Source organism: Schistocerca cancellata, chromosome 8 (genome assembly GCF_023864275.1).
Source record: "Schistocerca cancellata isolate TAMUIC-IGC-003103 chromosome 8, iqSchCanc2.1, whole genome shotgun sequence".
In the NCBI taxonomy this organism is placed as follows: domain Eukaryota; kingdom Metazoa; phylum Arthropoda; class Insecta; order Orthoptera; family Acrididae; genus Schistocerca; species Schistocerca cancellata.
In genome coordinates, this window is record NC_064633.1 from 359981708 (window position 1) to 359999151 (window position 17444).

At 46.7% G+C, this 17444-nt stretch overlaps 1 protein-coding gene across 2 annotated transcripts in view; it reads left to right on the forward strand.

Annotated features, from left to right (window-relative positions):
- The window catches only part of LOC126095282 (cytochrome P450 4C1-like), a 355750-nt gene that overhangs the window by 326714 nt on the left and 11592 nt on the right, over positions 1–17444 (forward strand). Inside the window, exons 9-11 of one of the 2 annotated variants that reach the window (XM_049910044.1) lie at positions 3878–3946; positions 8886–9057; positions 11419–11598. The exons of the other annotated variant lie outside the window; for it this stretch is intronic. Coding sequence (XP_049766001.1) covers positions 3878–3946; positions 8886–9057; positions 11419–11598 — 421 coding nt within the window. The remainder of the gene's footprint in view (positions 1–3877; positions 3947–8885; positions 9058–11418; positions 11599–17444) is intronic. 2 annotated transcript variants of the gene reach the window in all.

Genomic DNA, 17444 nt, shown 5'->3' on the forward strand with positions numbered 1-17444 from the left:
TGGGAGCGAAAGCTGGGTGGATTCAGGTTACCTTATCAACAAGGTTGAGGTTACGGATATGAAAGTAGCTAGGATGATTGCAGGTACTAGTAGATGGGAACAATGGCAGGAGGGTGTCCACAATGAGGAAATCAAAGAAAAACTGGGAATGAACTCTATAGATGTAGCAGTCAGGGCGAACAGACTTAGATGGTGGGGTCATGTTACACGCATGGGAGAAGCAAGGTTACCCAAGAGACTCATGGATTCAGCAGTAGAGGGTAGGAGGAGTCGGGGCAGACCGAGGAGAAGGTACCTGGATTCGGTTACGAATGATTTTGAAGTAATAGGTTTAACATCAGAAGAGGCACCAATGTTAGCACTGAATAGGGGATCATGGAGGAACTGTGTAAGGGGGGCTATGCTCCAGACTGAACGCTGAAAGGCATAATCAGTCTTAAATGATGATGATGATGATGATGATGATGATATCAGTTTCCTTCCTCTTCACGTTCCTATGATGCACTCTTCTTGATTTTATGACCTCCAAAAATGATTTATCTGCTTTCACTACACGCTCTCTGTCTATCGCATACAAAGCTTTGATACAGTTCACTCCGGGCTTAATTCCCATTTTGTCTAATACATATTTCCTGCTTTGCACACCGTCATTAAAACATGATAGTGCATCGCAAACACCAATAGCAAGTGCATTTCTTCCCACAAAAACGGTTTTTGGCGATCTTTCCCATACACATTGGTTAAAACTTTCATTTGGGTTTTGGGTACCACCATGAAGGCATTTCTTCAGTATTCATTTACAAGGTCCCTGAATATAGGTTTGATGGCTTCCATTACAGCAGTTGGTAGAGGATTCCTATGATGATATTCTTCTCCACCAGCAATTGACCTTTCGTAGCCACACCATGATTCGCTTCCTTTTGGGCATAAGTTGTGTATAGGGTTATTGTCTGTGGACATTTTGTGGAAGTATAAGGCCCAAACTGCTTGCAAGTCCCCTGTGTTCCTTCTTACTGCCAAACCATAATATGTCTGTAGTTTGTCAATTTCTGCGTCTGTCAGTCACCCTTTCTCTTTTATTCCTTTCCCATCAGATAATTTTTTTCTGACAAATCTTGTCTCAGCCTTCTAAGTCTAGTGCCAAGTCTTTTCTGTACATGTCCCACACCTTCTAACAACTGCACAATAGTCTCAGCTTCATATGGTGCAGACTTTTGAACCTCAAGGAAAGCTTTACTGTCACCATCACCAAGGTACTTCACATAACGCAGGCCACGGGAGGCAGCAGATCTGGTAAACAAGCTTACGACTCCCTGCACTTCCATACCTCCACTTGAGCCTTTACAGTTCATATTACATACAAGATCTGGAATCCCTTTCACACAACTATGACAAAATTTACTCAGCACTTCAAATCTAGTACCTTACCAGTGTCAACAGATGTTGCTGTTACAACACCATTCAATGAAGTGTGCCCTCTTTTTTGCCAGGTACCATCAAAAGCAGCCACTATGTCCCTGTCACCATCATTTTCGACAATAGATTCTTCTGAAGCACTTTTCATTGAAGATTCTGCAACTTCTTTTACAGCCTCAATCATTAAGCCATAATACCTCTCAAACTTCGCTGGAGAAGGAGGAAGATTCATCACTGCACAAAGTGTTCTTGCTGCCTTCTGTCCCCTACCAATACAGCGCATGCCATATGCTACCCTCAAATTCACATCATAACCTTTGTTTGCGATTTTAGATGTCATGCAAGACGCACCAACGTTGCATTTGTTGCATATCACAGATAAGTTCGTAGCAAGGCCTTTCCTGGCGCTCTTATCTTCCACCAAAGAAACACACTGAACATTAAAGCAATGCTTGCACATAACGTTGTGCAATATTAATTGTGACAGTATGTTACCATCAACGATAATATTACATGAACCTTCGGATTCACAGCCTCCATTTTCATTAGCACCAAAAACAAGTTTCCTTCTAGAAGCACTCGGTGGTGAGTTGTTTACTGGCTCTGAGAGGTTGCAGTCTTGAACCATATTTGTTGTAACACCCTTTACTGTGTATCTGTTGCCGTGGTGACGTGTATACGGTTGAAGCAACGGATTATAGGCATCCTGTTCGATAATATGCCACAAACGAACACAAAACAACGCAGCAAAATGAAAACAGTGTCGAAGATCACAGCACCACACTGCGCGCCTTTCAAAACATAGAACAAACAAAACCAGCGATCAAAAAAATGCATGTCGATAGCAGCAGAGAAAGTATCGATATCGATAGTCCTTTGTTTGACGTATGACTATCTTTGGCACAACTATTACATTCGAATTCTACAAAGCGTAATATGCTTAGGTATGACAGAAGAATGCTGTTCAGAGGAGGGTGGTGGGGCACCTTCATACCCTTAAGACCAAATTATGTACCTTATAACTCTTCAAAGATATATGTTTTATACATCAAATTATTCAGGAAGATTTGCGCTACAAAATAAGCATATTTTTGAAAAATCGTTTTTTTTATTTTTTGACGTGCTACCCCCCTTTATTTTAGTTACTTCGTTTTAATTTGTCTTCAAGGAGTTAGCAGGAATGACTCTGCCTCTAATATTATTGAACAACACTTTTAACTTATTGAAGCCTCACTATTAATTCCTTTTAATTATCTAGCAGCAAACAAACGAAACTGGCAATGGTTTTTAATACATTTCTTTCAGCTATTTAAACAACAACACTCGGATACTCAATAACAGGAAAGCAATACGACCCTAAATACATGACAATGACTGAAGATAATGACAAGATCAGATACCTACAGTTTTTATATACAACGTTTATTTTTGCAGTAAGTTTCACTGAGAATGAACCTGGGCAATGTCTCACACACTCTCTAACGTGAACGCAAAACAAAACACTCTTACAGTTGGTTGAAATGTTAAGCCGTCGTCTTCGTTATCGAATACAATGCTCGCATTGCTCCTTGTAATACTGCGAGCATACCTTAATTGGTTGGTTGGCTTGTGGGATTGAAGGGACCAGACTGCAAGGGCCATCGGTCCCCATACCTTAATTCACAATGACCAATTATGGGGCAGGATCTTGATGTTACTGGAGCCTCTTACTTCTGCCCACACTCGTCATGCTCTTGGTATCTCGCTAATATTAGCTGTAGCTCACATAGTCCCGACAGCGCACGCCACTTGCGTGTGTTCACTCTCACATCTCAGAAGCAGGGAAGTCTCCAGCGCGCTCTGCTCTGACGTCACACTCCAGTATAGAGATAGTGCTACGAACACAGTTTTTTGTTCTCAGTCACGACATCGCTTTTCCTAACTTTCTCTAATGGCATTAACCCAGAATAAATATATCATTATACAAAATAATTTATGCGGACTATAGCATATGCCACATTTCTAATTAACACATACGAGTAGTGCTTAAAGATTAACATAATGAAACAAATGCAGTACATCATATTTACAATAAAGTAATGGTCAAAAATTTTAGGCAGCTCGTCTGTATTATAGTGTTAAACAGTGTTTCAGGTATTGAGTCACCTCGCTCGATACAATTATGTTAGAAATATTATTTGAAATTTAACGTTTGTCAGGTTTTAGTCATTGGTAATGAATAATTCATATTTTGTAAAAACTGTTCTTTTTAATTGCTTACAAATTGTATCCGAATGAAATAGCACAAAATGTTTTCAGTAATCTATGTGCTTGCAACCTATCGCGAGTAATTGTCCAAAGCTCGCGTATTTCCTCCGAGACGGCGGTTCCACAAATTTGCAGCTAGTCCGAAATTATATACTGATTGCGTTAAGCTGTTTCTGAGACATTCACATTTCTCTTCTTTTTTTTTTTTTTTAAGGGCCACGACACGACGTCTGTTGGCATGTTGTGGGTTTTGGTACTGCTCGGACATCACCCCGGCATCCAGGTGAGTGTTAACCCTTTCCTATCCTTTCCTGTGCATCTCGTACAGCACCAAAATTTACCACAACTACTTATTTCACTGTAGGACTGTCACTGGTTCTCAACCACATTCACGTGAGCTTGTACTGGCAACACAGATAGTATTAATAGAAACTATTTGGCAGAAGAGGAAATATGGAGGATAAAGGAGATACTATTGTTTCATTCATAGCAAGTTTCTTTCAGACTGTACTGATATAATGGCTCCATAGTTATCAATCACATGCAACTGCTATCTCGACGAAAGATCCGTATCTAAGGACGGAAAAACTGCACAGTTCACACCAATATACAAGAAAAGAGGTAGCAGTTACAGAACCGTATCACTGACGTCGAATTTCAGCAGAACTTTGGAACATACATTACTGGCCTTTAAAATTGCTACGCCAAGCAGAAATGCAGATGATTAAACGGGTATTGGGAAAATATATTATACTAGAACTGACATGTGATTACATTTTTACGCAGTTTGGCTGCATAGATCCTGAGAAATCAGTACCCAGAACAACCAACTCTGGTCGTAATAACGGCCTTAATACGCCTGGGCATTGAGTCAAACAGAGCTTGGATGGCGTGTACAGGTACAGCTGCCCATGCAGCTTCGACACAATACCACAATTCATCAAGAGTAGTGACTGGCGTATTGTGACGAGACAGCTGCTCGGCCACCATTGACGAGACGTTTTCAGTTGGTGAGAGATCTGGAGAATGTGCTGGCCAGGGCAGCAGTCGAACATTTTCTGTATCCAGAAAGGCCGGTACAGGACCTGCAACATGCGGTCGTGCATTATCCTGCTGAAATGTAGGGTTTCGCAGGGATCGAATGAAGGGTAGAGCCACGGGTCGTAACACATCTGAAATGTAACGTCCACTGTTCAAAGTGCCGTCATTGCGAACAAGAGGTGACCGAGACGCGTAACCAGTGGCACACCCCATACCATCACGCCAGGTCATACACCACTATGGCGATGACGAATACACGCTTCCAATGTGCGTTCACCGCGATGTCACCAAACACGGATGCGACCATCATGAAGCTGTAAACAGAACCTCGATTCATCCGAAAAAATGACGTTTTGCCATTCGTACAGCCGGGTTCGTCGTTGAGTACACCATCGCAGGCGCTCCTGTCTGTGATGAAGCGTCAAGGGTAACTGCAGCCATGGTCTCCGAGCTGAGAGTCCATGCTGCTGCAAACGTCGTCGAACTGTTCGTGCAGATGGTTGTTGTCTTGCAAACTTTCCCATCTGTTGACTCAGGGATCGAGACGTGACTGCACGATCCGTTACAGCCATGGTGATAAGAATCCTGTCATCACGACGGCTAGTGATACGATACCGTTGGGATCCAGCAAGGCGTTCCGTATTACTCTCCTGAACCCACCGATTGCATATTCTGCCAACAGTCATTGGATGTCGACCAACACGAACAGCAATGTCGCGATACGATAAACCTCAATCGCGATAGCCTACGATCCGACCTTTATCAAAGTCGGAAACGTGATGGTACGCATTTCTCCTCCTTACACGAGGCATCACAGCAACGTTTCGCCAGGCAACGCCGGTTAACTGCTGTTTGTGTATGAGAAATCGGTTGGAAACTTTCCTCATGTCAGCACGTTGTAGGTGACGCCAGCGGCGCCCACCTTGTGTGAATGCTCTGAAAAGCTAATCATTTGCATATCACAGCATCTTCTTCCTGTCGGTTAAATTTCGCGTCTGTAACACGTCATCTTCCTGGTGAAGCAGTTTTAATGGCTAGTAGTATATATTGTGTTCGCACTTTATGAAATACCTCAAGAAAACAATCTATTGACTCGTAGTCATCACGCGTTCAGAAAATGTCGATCTTGTGAAACACAACTGGCTCTTTATTCACACAAAGTTGTGATTGCTTTCGACAGGGCATCTCAAATTGATTCCATATTTGTAGATTTCCGGAAGGCTTTTTACACCGTTCCCCACCAGTAGCTTCTAGCCAAATTGCGTGCCTGTTGAGTATCGTCTCATCTGTACAACTGGATTCGTGATTTCCTGTCAAAGAGGTCACAGTTTGTAGTAAATGACGGATAGCCATCGAGTAAAACAAATGTGATATCTGGCAATCCACAAGGAAGTGTTACAGGACCTCTGCTGTTTCTAATCTACATTCGCTCATCCACTTCTCTGCAAAATTTAAAGAAAATATAGATAAATTAATATAACATATTAACAACTCAATGGAAATGAAAGGAAGTGCGGCAGAATGTTACCAGAGGTCACCTAATAAAGCGTAGGAAGCTGGACGTCACATGACGTGAGATGAGCGCGACCATAGTGCCAAATCGGGCTGGTCCCGTAACACAAGACAGTTGAAAGAACGAGAAAGGCAAGCTGTGTCAATCAGCGAGCAGCTACGGTGCACTGTGCTGATGGTCTTCATTACGACATGGTACAGAGACAACTTTTGGATGGCTTCACACAGGGAAGAATCATCGGTAAACTGGAAGAAGGACGAAGCGTGACGAGTGTAGCCCAGGAGTTTGGGATCGCTCACAGCATTGTTTCACGTGCACGTCGAGCATTCTGAACCAAAAGGACTGCTGCCCCAAGGAGAGGAGCTGCTTGGCCACAGTACACTACAGCAGCAGATGCTACATTGTGCAACAGGCAAGAAGGGACGCACGTTAACTGCAACCGCAATTAACAGGGCTGCAAGCTCTAGATCTACAGTACTACGGTGACTGCATGGGGGTGGTCTCTATGCCCGACGACCAGTACGTTGTATTCCGTTGGCAACTGCTCCTCGGCGGCTTCGTTTGTGATGATGCCAAGCACTTAATTGCGAATTGGAGAGGATTCATTGAGATACAGACTGTTTCATTGCTGGTACAATACTACAAAAAACACACATCAAAAGTTGTTTTGCATCACCTCGGTTCCGAGAGTTCGGGAACCTGCGCAGAAAATTGGAATAACCATAATTTCCGCCCTTTTTATTGCTCATGAAAACCACACTTTGCATGTTGTACCACCATACAGCGAGACCTTCAGAGGTGGTGGTCCAGACTGCTGTACACACGAGTACCTCCAATACCCAGCAGCACGTCCTCTTGCATTGATGCGTGCCTGTATTCGTCGTGACATAATATTCACAAGTTCATCAAGGCACTGTTGGTCAAGATTGTCCCACTCCTCAACGGCGATTCGGTGTAGATCCCTCAGAGTGGTTGTTGGGTCACGTCGTCCATAAACAGCACTTTTCAATCAATCCCAGGCATGTTCGCTAGGATTCATGTCTGGAGAACATGCTGACCACTCTAGTCGAGCGATGTCGTTATCCTGAAGGAAGTCATTCACAAAATGTGCACAATGGGGGCGCGAATTGTCGTCCATGAAGACAAATGCCTCGCCAAAATGCTGCCGATATACAGTAGTTGCACTATCTCTCGTAAAATGGCATTCACGTATCGTACAGACGTTACGGCGCCTTCCATGACCACCAGCGGCGAACGTCGGCCCCACATAATGCCACCCCAAAGCAGCAGGGAATCTCCGCCTTGCTGCACTCGCTGGACAGTGTGTCTAACGCGTTCATCCTGACCGGGTTGCCTCCAAACACGTCTGAGCGACGATTGTCTCTTTGAAGGCATATGCGACACTTATTTGTGAGGAGAGCGTGATGCCGCCGGCCGGGGTGGCCGAGCGGTTCTAGGCGCTAAAGTCTGGAGCCGCCCGACCGCTACGGTCGCAGGTTCGAATACTGCCTCGGGCATGAATATGTGTGGTGTCCTTAGGTTAGTTAGGTTTCAGTAGTTCTAAGTTCTAGGAGACCGATGACCTCAGAAGTTAAGTCCCATAGTGCTCAGAGCCAGAGCTTGATGCCAATACTGAGCGGTCCATTCGGCATGTTGTTGGGCCCATCTGTACCGCTCTGCATGGTGTCATTGTTGCAAAGATGGACCTCGCCATGGACGCCTGGAGTGAAGTTGCGCATCTTGTAGCTTATTGCGCACAGTTTGAGTCGTAATACGACGTCCTGTGTCTGCACATCCTGTGGCTGCAGCATGGTGGCTTTGCTGTAACGGTTCCTCTGAGCCTTAATCCGTAGGCAGCGGTCATCCAGTGCAATAGTAGTCCTTGGGCAGCCTGAGCGAGGCATGTCATCGACAGTTCCTATCTCTCTGTATCTCCTCCATGTTCGAACAACATCGCTTTGGTTCACTCCGAGACGCCTGGACACTTCCCGTGTTGAGGGCCCTTGCTGGCACAAAGTAACAATGCGGATGCGATCGAACCGCGGTATTGACCGTCTAGGCATGGTTCAACTACAGACAACACAAGTCGTGTACCTCCTTCCTGGTGGAATGACTGGAACTAATCGGCTGTCGGACGCCCTCTGTTTAATAAGCGCTGCTCATGCATGGTTGTTTACATCTTTGGGCAGGTTCAGTGACCTCTGTGAACAGTCAAAGGGACTGTATCTGTGATACAATATCCACTGTCAACGTCTATCTTCAGGTGTTCTGCGAACCGGGGTGATGCAAAACTTCTTTTTACGTGCATAGATGTTCGTGAGAGTATTATCTATATGTGCGTTTGATACAATATCCACTGTCAACGTCTATCTTCAGGTGTTCTGCGAACCGGGGTGATGCAAAACTTCTTTTTACGTGCATAGAAGTTCGTGAGAGTATTATCTATATGTGCGTTCGGTTTTTGTGCCTTGGTGTTCGGTTTATTTGTGGGTGTGTGTTTGTGTGTGTAAGGGAAGGAGGTGGGAACGGAGAGAGAAGGAGAGAGAGAGAATAAAAGAGAGAGAAGGTGGAGGTACAGTGCATGTTTGTCTGTGAATGTGAGCGAAATGTTGCGTGTAAACTGTTTGCCCGTGGAACGAATCTAACTGAGGCTGCCCTCTACTCGTAGGAGAAAGTCTTCGCTGAGCTGGATGATATATTTCGAGACGATCCCAACAGACGTCCAACTACACATGATCTGAACAAAATGAAGTACCTCGAGATGGTCATAAAGGAAGCCCTGAGGCTATATCCTAGTGTGCCTGGTATCGGTCGCCGAGCGACGAAGGAAGTGGAAATTGGTAGGTACAAAACATCGTAGATGATTTCTATTTAGCAGACTGCGAGTCAGTTCATATGCTACGACACACAAACTGCAGTACATTTAAATTTTTTATTTGTTACAAAATTTGAGTTTGATAGCGCGATAGTTGGATGATGAAGAGCTGATATTCTGTGGAGACAATTCTGAGTACGTTCTGGTGCCTTCATCTGTTCTCAGAAATATGTGGAATATTTTAAATGTCCATAAAATAGAAATTTTATCTCAACGTAGGCCACTGTTACAGTGTAATAAAAGTATGAAATCGTATTTTTTGTCGCTATTGGGCCACATGTCTGATCTTAATATGTCGACCATCAGCTAGTAGCCATTGTAATCGCCGGCCGCAGTCACAGAATCTAGACAAGCTGAAAGTGACTCACTGAAAGTGATTCAAAAGGTGGTTGGCCTTTATGGAAATCCGAAGCCCGATCTCTGAGTATTCCTTCACCTGTCGTATAGGCATCTCGAGAAGTAAGTAACGCTGACCGCTCTATAGTGTAACAAAGGTCTGCAGGAAGACTGTATCCGCCGCAATGCTGTGCAGTGTGGGGAGTTATAAAGATCCCTAGCAGAGTTAGACTGTGTGCCGGAACGGGATTCGAACCAGGTACCTTTGCCTTTCACGGGCAAGAGCTCCAACGACTGAGCTATCCAAGCAGAATTCACGACTCGCCCTCACACCTTTACTTCCGCCAGTATGTCTCCTGCCTTCCAAATTGGTGATTAGTATTTTGTTTCGTGGAAAGTGTTAAATTCTTGAAAATGCTGCATGCTTTTTCTCATTCACTTACTTGGATTTAGAGTATAGTTACAGCGAAAAAAGGAAAGACACACATGGCAAGAAAAGTACAAAAGACCTGCAAATGTAATCGGAACAGCACAACCGATAGATTTAATCCATGGTATTTTGCAGCTGCTTCTAAGCTAGAGTAAGCAGTTCCAAACGGAAATACTAGGTACAATATCTGCGTCAAACAAAGTTTGTTGTACACATCTGCAAAAAGTTCAATTCCTAAATGTACCAATTACAAATTATTGAGATCTCCATGAGTGGGCTGTTATTTATCAAGCAAGGATACTGTGGATGCTTCGTGCTTGCGTGCTCATTACGGAAGACAATGTCCGTTGCGTCCCCATTATGCCTAAAGCATACTTTCCCTATCCCTGTGAGAACTACCCATTTGTGTACTGTCAATGTATCGGTCCTCCATAATTCTATTTACTCTATACCAATATTGAATTAAGTAATCCCAATATTTTTACACTTTCTGTCATACAAACTTAACAAAACGTATATTTATTAAGAGGTAAGAACACGCAATGCACTCAGGAATATTGTCGAACATGATAGCTTTGATGGTCCAGGTGTTATTGTGTGGGGAAGTACAATGTTGTATGGTTCTAATTACCCACAAATCTTTGAACAAGGTACACTCACCGCTCGACGTTGTTGCACTATACTGTAGCAGTTGTTTCTACGTATGATCCAAGTTTAACCGACCTAAGTTACTTGGCTGTGACACATGTAAAAGCTACTTTCGTCATTAAGTTTCGCGGACTAGTGTATCCGTTAGACGTTGTATGCAATGAAGTGAAGCCTCTACATCGTGTTGTCCGCAGCTCGTGGTCTAATGGCTAGCGTTGCTACCTGTGGAGCGTGGGGTCCCGGGTTCGATTCCCGGCCGGGTTGGGGATTTTCTCTGCCCTGGGACTGGGTGTTTGTGTGGCCCTCATCATTTCATCATCATCATCATCACTCGTGACAGTGGCTAGATTTGCCTGTGCAGAAGTTGGACTGTATAAAAATTGGGACTTCGTATGGACACTGATGACCGCGCAGTCTAGCGCCCCAAAAACCAAACATCATCATAATCATCATCTACATCGTGTTGTGCCACTGAAATTTCTAGGAATGAGCAGAAACCTGTGTATTTATGCATATGGAGAGCAAGATAACGTTCAATGTCTAAACCAAGTTATTCATATGTAGCACTTATAAAGCTTAAAAGGAAAACATTAAAAATTTGTACTTGCTGCAATTGGAGGGGTTGAAAATGGGAAACTTCAGTATTAGGGCGTACGACGCTAAACATCAGCAGTGATAGTAAATTATCGACAGACTTTGTCAATCAGTGGATAAACGTAAATCGCTCTCCCTTTCCTTTATTGTTACATCATTGTGTGTTTCATCGGAGGTATTCTCAGAAGCGACGCATCTTTCGACTTTTTCAGATAGAGCAAGCTGGTTTTAAAATTCATTCCAACGTTTTATGGCGAAAAGCTTGCACAGAGTGCAATTCCAAGTAACTCTTGATTACACGCTTTTCATGTCTCACAGGTGGCTACAAAATTCCTGAAGGTTGCACGATAACCCTCAACATCCGGAACACTCATCGCGACCCCGAATACTGGCCGGACCCTGATCGGTTCGACCCGGACAACTTCCTGCCGGAGAGGGTGCAGGGCAGACACCCCTTCGCCTACGTGCCCTTCAGCGCGGGGCCCCGAAACTGCATAGGTAAGACTTTTAACTATTGTATTCCTTAAATAATGAAAGGTACCAGATACTGCATACTTCGTCGAATGTGATGCACCTGATTCAAGAGTGAGTAATAACGACAAGCATATCTGATATCCATAGTTTACAGAACTTTCAGGCAGTAAAATCCCGATGTTAAAATAGGTAAAACAGATGAATGTCTATCTTAATGAAAGTTTAGTTTAAAATTATCTACATGTAAAATCATTTTGAACACATATTGATTATATGTTGATGTCAGCTCTCTTTGCTCTTGTTTCTTTCCGTTTCCCCAGATCATAAATTTGGTTGTTCATCATCTGCATCGTAAGGTGTTCTTTCTATTGACAACTTCCTCGAACAATTGCTGTCTGCATGTGATATTGTTCTGGCTGAACTATTTCGTAAGCCGTTAGCTTCCTCTTTCTTTAATGCTTTTAAACCAGTGCTCTAAGTTTTATGATACTTATAATCCAGATTCTCTCCTCTTTTTCAGAAATATTATTCTACCTCTGTTAAGTTACGCTCATTACTAACACACCAGATGACTTCAGTGCCCTGGTTATGCAAGCTTTTTTCTCAAATTTTGTGTCATATAATGAACTGATGTTCTTCGTTACGTGTGTTTTTTTTTTTCGTTAGTGTTATTTTAAAACCTGTACAACAGGCAGGCTGTCACCAGCTTTCTACGCTGCTCTTCAGCCATAGAATACACAATGAGAAAAAACAGAAAGAATACACATAAGTGACAGAACGGTGTGTAATAAAACAGTAGACACATAAAGACAAACACGGAGCCGTTCACACTCGACGATAATCCACACTACAAACTGTTGACACGACGCACAAACACTGAAGATGTCGATGGCACAGGTGAACGATGCAGTGCGACGGTGAACACTGAACACTAAACACGACGGCACACACGAGACACTGATGGCGATGATCTACTGCGCGCGAATGTCCACGTAGTGTGTGCGAGTCCGGGGACCTGCCAAGAGGGGAACAAGGGTGACAAGGGTGAGGGGGGGAGAGGGGAGAACAAAGATGCCAATGGCTGAGGAGATGGGAGGACTAGAGGGACAGGGGAGGGGAACCCTGGGGGAGGAGTGGGGAGAAATGGAGGAGGGAGGGAAGGGGGGAGAAGGGAGGGAGTGTGCCCAAAGGAACAAACACTGGAAGAGGGAAGGAGGATCAAAGTTGGTAGGAGGGGTAGATGGAGGGGATGAGGGCATCATCAGGGAGGGGGAGCTGGCGGAAACCACCTTGGGAGAGGGTAAGGAGGGTGGAGAGATGGAGACCAGGTGGGACATGGGAATACAGGCGTGGCAGCGGATGGGGGTGGGAGAGGATGGATGAGACAAGCGGGTGAGGAGGATCGAGTTCACGGGAGGTGTAGAGGATCCGTATCCGATCGAGGAAAAGGAGGAGGTGGGGGAACGGAATTAGGTCATACAGGATCCGCGTGTGGGAGGGGAGACGGATGCGATATGCGAGGCAGAGAGCATGGCGTTCAATGTTACGTATGTTTTTTTTCTTTATTGTTATTTTAACACCTGAACAATCAGGTAGGCTGGCAGTGGCATGCTACGCCGCTCTTCAGCCACAGAGTTGACAATAACAGTACAATAACGGAGAATTAAAATGAACAGAGTGACGGGCAAAAAATAGTGGTTACAGAGACACAAAAAACACGGAGCCGTTCACACTCTTCGAGAACGACACTGAAAACACGTTGACACGGCGCACAGAACACTGGTGAATCAGACGGCACAAGTGAACGTAGAAGCGTGACGGCGGACACTAAAAAACACAAAACGACGTCACACACAAGAGACACAGATGGCGATGATCTCCGGCGCACGAATGTTCACTGAGCGTGTGCGAGTCCTGGGACCTGCCAAGAGAGGAGGAGGGGGGGGAGAGGGAGAGGGGAGAGCAGAGATGCCACGGGCAGGGGAGATAGGGAAGGGAGGAAGGGGGAGGGGAAGCCCGGGGGAAGAGGGGTGGAGGGAGGGGACGGGGGAAAAGGAAAGAGAAGGGAAGGGAAGAGAAGGGAGGGAGGGTGCCTAAAGGAAAGGACACCAGAGGTGGGGGGTGGAGCAGGGTCAAAGTTGATAGGAGGGGTAGATCGAGGGGAGGAGGACATCATCAGGGAGGGGGAGCTGACTGAGCCACCTTGGGAGAGGGTAAGGAGGGTGGAGAGATGGAGACCGGGTGGGATGTGGGAATAGAGGCGCGGCAGCGGGCAGCGGTGGGAGAGGATCGGGGAGACTAGTGGGTGAGGAGGATCGAGTTTACGGGAGGTGTACAGGATCCGTATCCTTTCAAGGAAAAGGGGGAGGTGGGGGAAGGGGATGAGATCATACAGGATCCGCGTGGGGGATGGGAGACGGATGCGATAGGCGAGGCAGAGAGCATGGCGTTCAAGGATTTGGAGGGATTTATAAAAGGTAGGGGAGGCAGAGATCCAAGCCGGATGGGCGTAATAAAGGATAGGGCGGAAGAGGGATTTATAGGTGTGGAGGATGGTGGAGGGGTCCAGACCCCATGTACGGCCGGAGAGGAGCTTGAGGAGACTGAGTCGGGAGCGTGCCTTGGCTTGGATTGTCCGGAGGTGGGGAGTCCAGGAGAGGCGATGGTCGAGGATGACGCCAAGGTACTTAAGGGTGGGAGTGAGGGCGATAGGACGGCCATAGATGGTGATATAGAAATCAAGGAGGCGGAAGGAAGGGGTGGTTTTGCCTACAATGATCGCCTGGGTTTTGGAGGGATTGACCTTGAGCAACCACTGGTTGCACCAAGCGGTGAACCGGTCAAGTTGGGATTGGAGAAGGTGTTGGGAGCGCTGTAGGGTGGGGGCAAGGGCAAGGAAGGCAGTGTGATCGGCAAACTGGAGAAGGTGGATGGGGGGTGACGGCGGCGGCATGTCCGCCGTGTACAAAAGGTACAGAAGGGGGGAGAGGACGGAGCCTTGGGGCACACCGGCGGAGGGGAAAAAGGTGTAGGAATCTGTGTTATGGATGGTGACATAGGAAGGACGGCGGGAGAGAAAGGAGCCGATCAGACGGCCGTAGTTAATGGGAAGGGCGAAGGTTTGGAACTTGAAGAGGAGACCGGAATGCCATACACGGTCATAAGCACGTTCGAGGTCCAGGGAGAGGAAGATTGCGAAGCGACGGGAATTAAGCTGGTCGGAAAGCAGATTGGTGAGGTGAAGGAGAAGGTCGTCGGAAGAGAAGGACGGCCGAAAGCCATACTGCGTAACGGGAAGGAGGCGGTGCTGGCGGAGATGCAGGTGGATGCGTCGGGTGAGGATAGATTCCTGGACCTTGCTGAAGACCGAAGTAAGGCTGATGGGACAGTAGGAGGAGACGGCGGACGGCGGTTTGACAGGTTTAAGGAACATGAGGATACGGGAGGTTTTCCACAGGTCGGGGTAGTAACCGGTGGACAGGACTACATTTTAGAGCCTGGCCAGGGTGGAGAGGAAAGAGACAGGAGCTTCACGAAGGTGATGGTAGGTGACACGATCGTGACCAGGAGCGGTGTTGCGTTTGGTGCGGAGTGTAGCAATGAGATCCTGTGTAGTGATAGGGGCATTGAGTTCTGTGTGTGCAATGTTGTCCAAGTACTGGAAACCAGGAGCAAGGGGAGGGAGAGAGGTGTCAGTTCGATCGCGGATATCCGGGAACTGGGGATCATCGGGGATGGAAAATACATCGGAGAGGTAGAAGGCAAAGTGATTGGCCTTACTAAGGGTTTCAGGGAAGGGGTGATCATCATGGAGAAGAGGATAGTAGGGGGAGGGCTTAGTTCCGGTAAGGCGATGGAAGGCTGACCAGAACTTGGACGAGTTGATAGGAAGGGTAGCATTTAAACGGGTGCATGTCTGTCGCCAGTACCGGCATTTCTTAGCCACAGGCAAATTACGAATGTGTCGCTGGAGTTGCCGATGGCGTCGTAGTGTGTCCGGGTCACGCGTGCGGAGGAAGGCACTGTAGAGATGGTGGGATTCATGGAGGAGGAAAACGGCCTTTGGGGGTAAGGTAGGACGGTAGGGCTGGATGGCGACAGTAGGGACGTGGGCCTCCACGGCCTCAGACAAGGTCTGCTGGAGAAAGGAGGCGGCATGGGTGACATCGTCGGGGTGGTGGTAGGTGAAAGGGTGGCTATCGACCCGGGTGGAGAGGGTATCCCGGTAGGCATTCCAGTTGGCACGGGAATAGTCATGGACGTACTTAGGGGGAGGGTAATGTTACATATGTAATTCCAGTCGTATTTAACTCTGGTTCTACCTGTGCTACGTAAAAAGTAGCGAACTTTGTACTATTTTATCCCGTTTCAAGCTCATTTATAAATGTTACTCAATAATTTGTGAAATTAATTTTTGTTAAAAGCTATATTGGCTATACATATGATTTACTTCAGAAAATGTGTTATATACAAAATTGTTTTGCTCATGTTACTAGTGACCCGCTTGTGGCGCGCTCTACATTACGTTTACTTGGCAGCGTGACTAATTGCCACACAGTCAGTCTCCTCAGACCACACCGGTGTTACTTATGTTTTAATGTTTGACTTTTTGAAGAACATTTTGTCTTATATTTTAATGTATGACTTGAGCAACTCAGCTCTTAAATCACTGTACATCTTTGATGATATGTTCTTCGTCCGCAGCTCGTGGTCGTGCGGTAGCGTTCTCGCTTCCCACGCCCGGGTTCCCGGATTCGATTCCCGGCGGGGTCAGGAATTTTCTCTGCCTCGTGATGACTGGGTGTTGTGTGATGTCCTTAGGTTAGTTAGGTTTAAGTAGTTCTAAGTTATAGGGGACTGATGACCATAGATGTTAAGTCCCATAGTGCTCAGAGCCATATGTTCTTCATGTAAGTATTATTTGCTTTACACTCGTTTACATTAATGTAAACTTTTATTAGATAAGATATTTAATCTGATGTATTCAGCATCTAGAGGGTTGGATCCCCTCCTTCGAAAGCGTCAGATTGCAAAGCCTGGGCTACTCTCAGGGTGGAATCTCCGTCTTCAAAGATTGTGTCTGTCTCTCTGTCTCTCTGTCTGCCTGCCTGTCTGTCCGCTCGCCCGCCGCTTGCTGCTGTAGCTGTTTGTCCGTCCGCCTGCTTGCTCGCTGTCCATTGCGATCGCCGTCGCCGTCGCCGTAACCGCTGCCGCCGCCGCCGCCGCCGCTGCTGTCTGCTGTCCGTCCGTCTGTTCGTCGCCGACAATCGCCGCCGCCGCCGCCGCTGCCGCTTGCTGTCCGCCCGTCTGTCAGTCGCCGTTCGTCTGCAATGAGTACTCCCACCTCCACTGTCATCTACACCTCCCCTTCCCCCTCTCCCATAGTCACTTCCTGGAGTGCCGCCCCTGGCCTCCCTCCTTGCACCTCCCCTCCCCTTCCCTCACTTACCCATCCCCTTACAACCTCCTCTGCTGTATACCCACACCTCTACACCATTCCTCCAGCCTCCACACCCTCAACAGCTCCTACTACTACCCCCGCCCTCACGCACGCTTCTGTTGTTGCCTCTGCTGCCGCCCCTCAGGTGGTCAGCTTCCCCTCTCTCACCCACCCCGTCACTTTGTCATCTGCATATCCCGCCGAGCCACCATCGCCACCACTGAACCGGCTGCTTCTCCCTGTGCCTCCATTACGCCACAGGGATCTGCCACCCGCCACCTCCCTCTCCTCCCCGTTCCTCTCCCCTCCACCCAGCCTCCAGTCTCCAAAAAACCCCAAAAGTGCGTCATTACCGACTCTGCTCCTGCCACTTCCCACAAAAAGTCAACACCACCTCCCCCTCCCCCTGCCGTCTCCATGGACACCACCC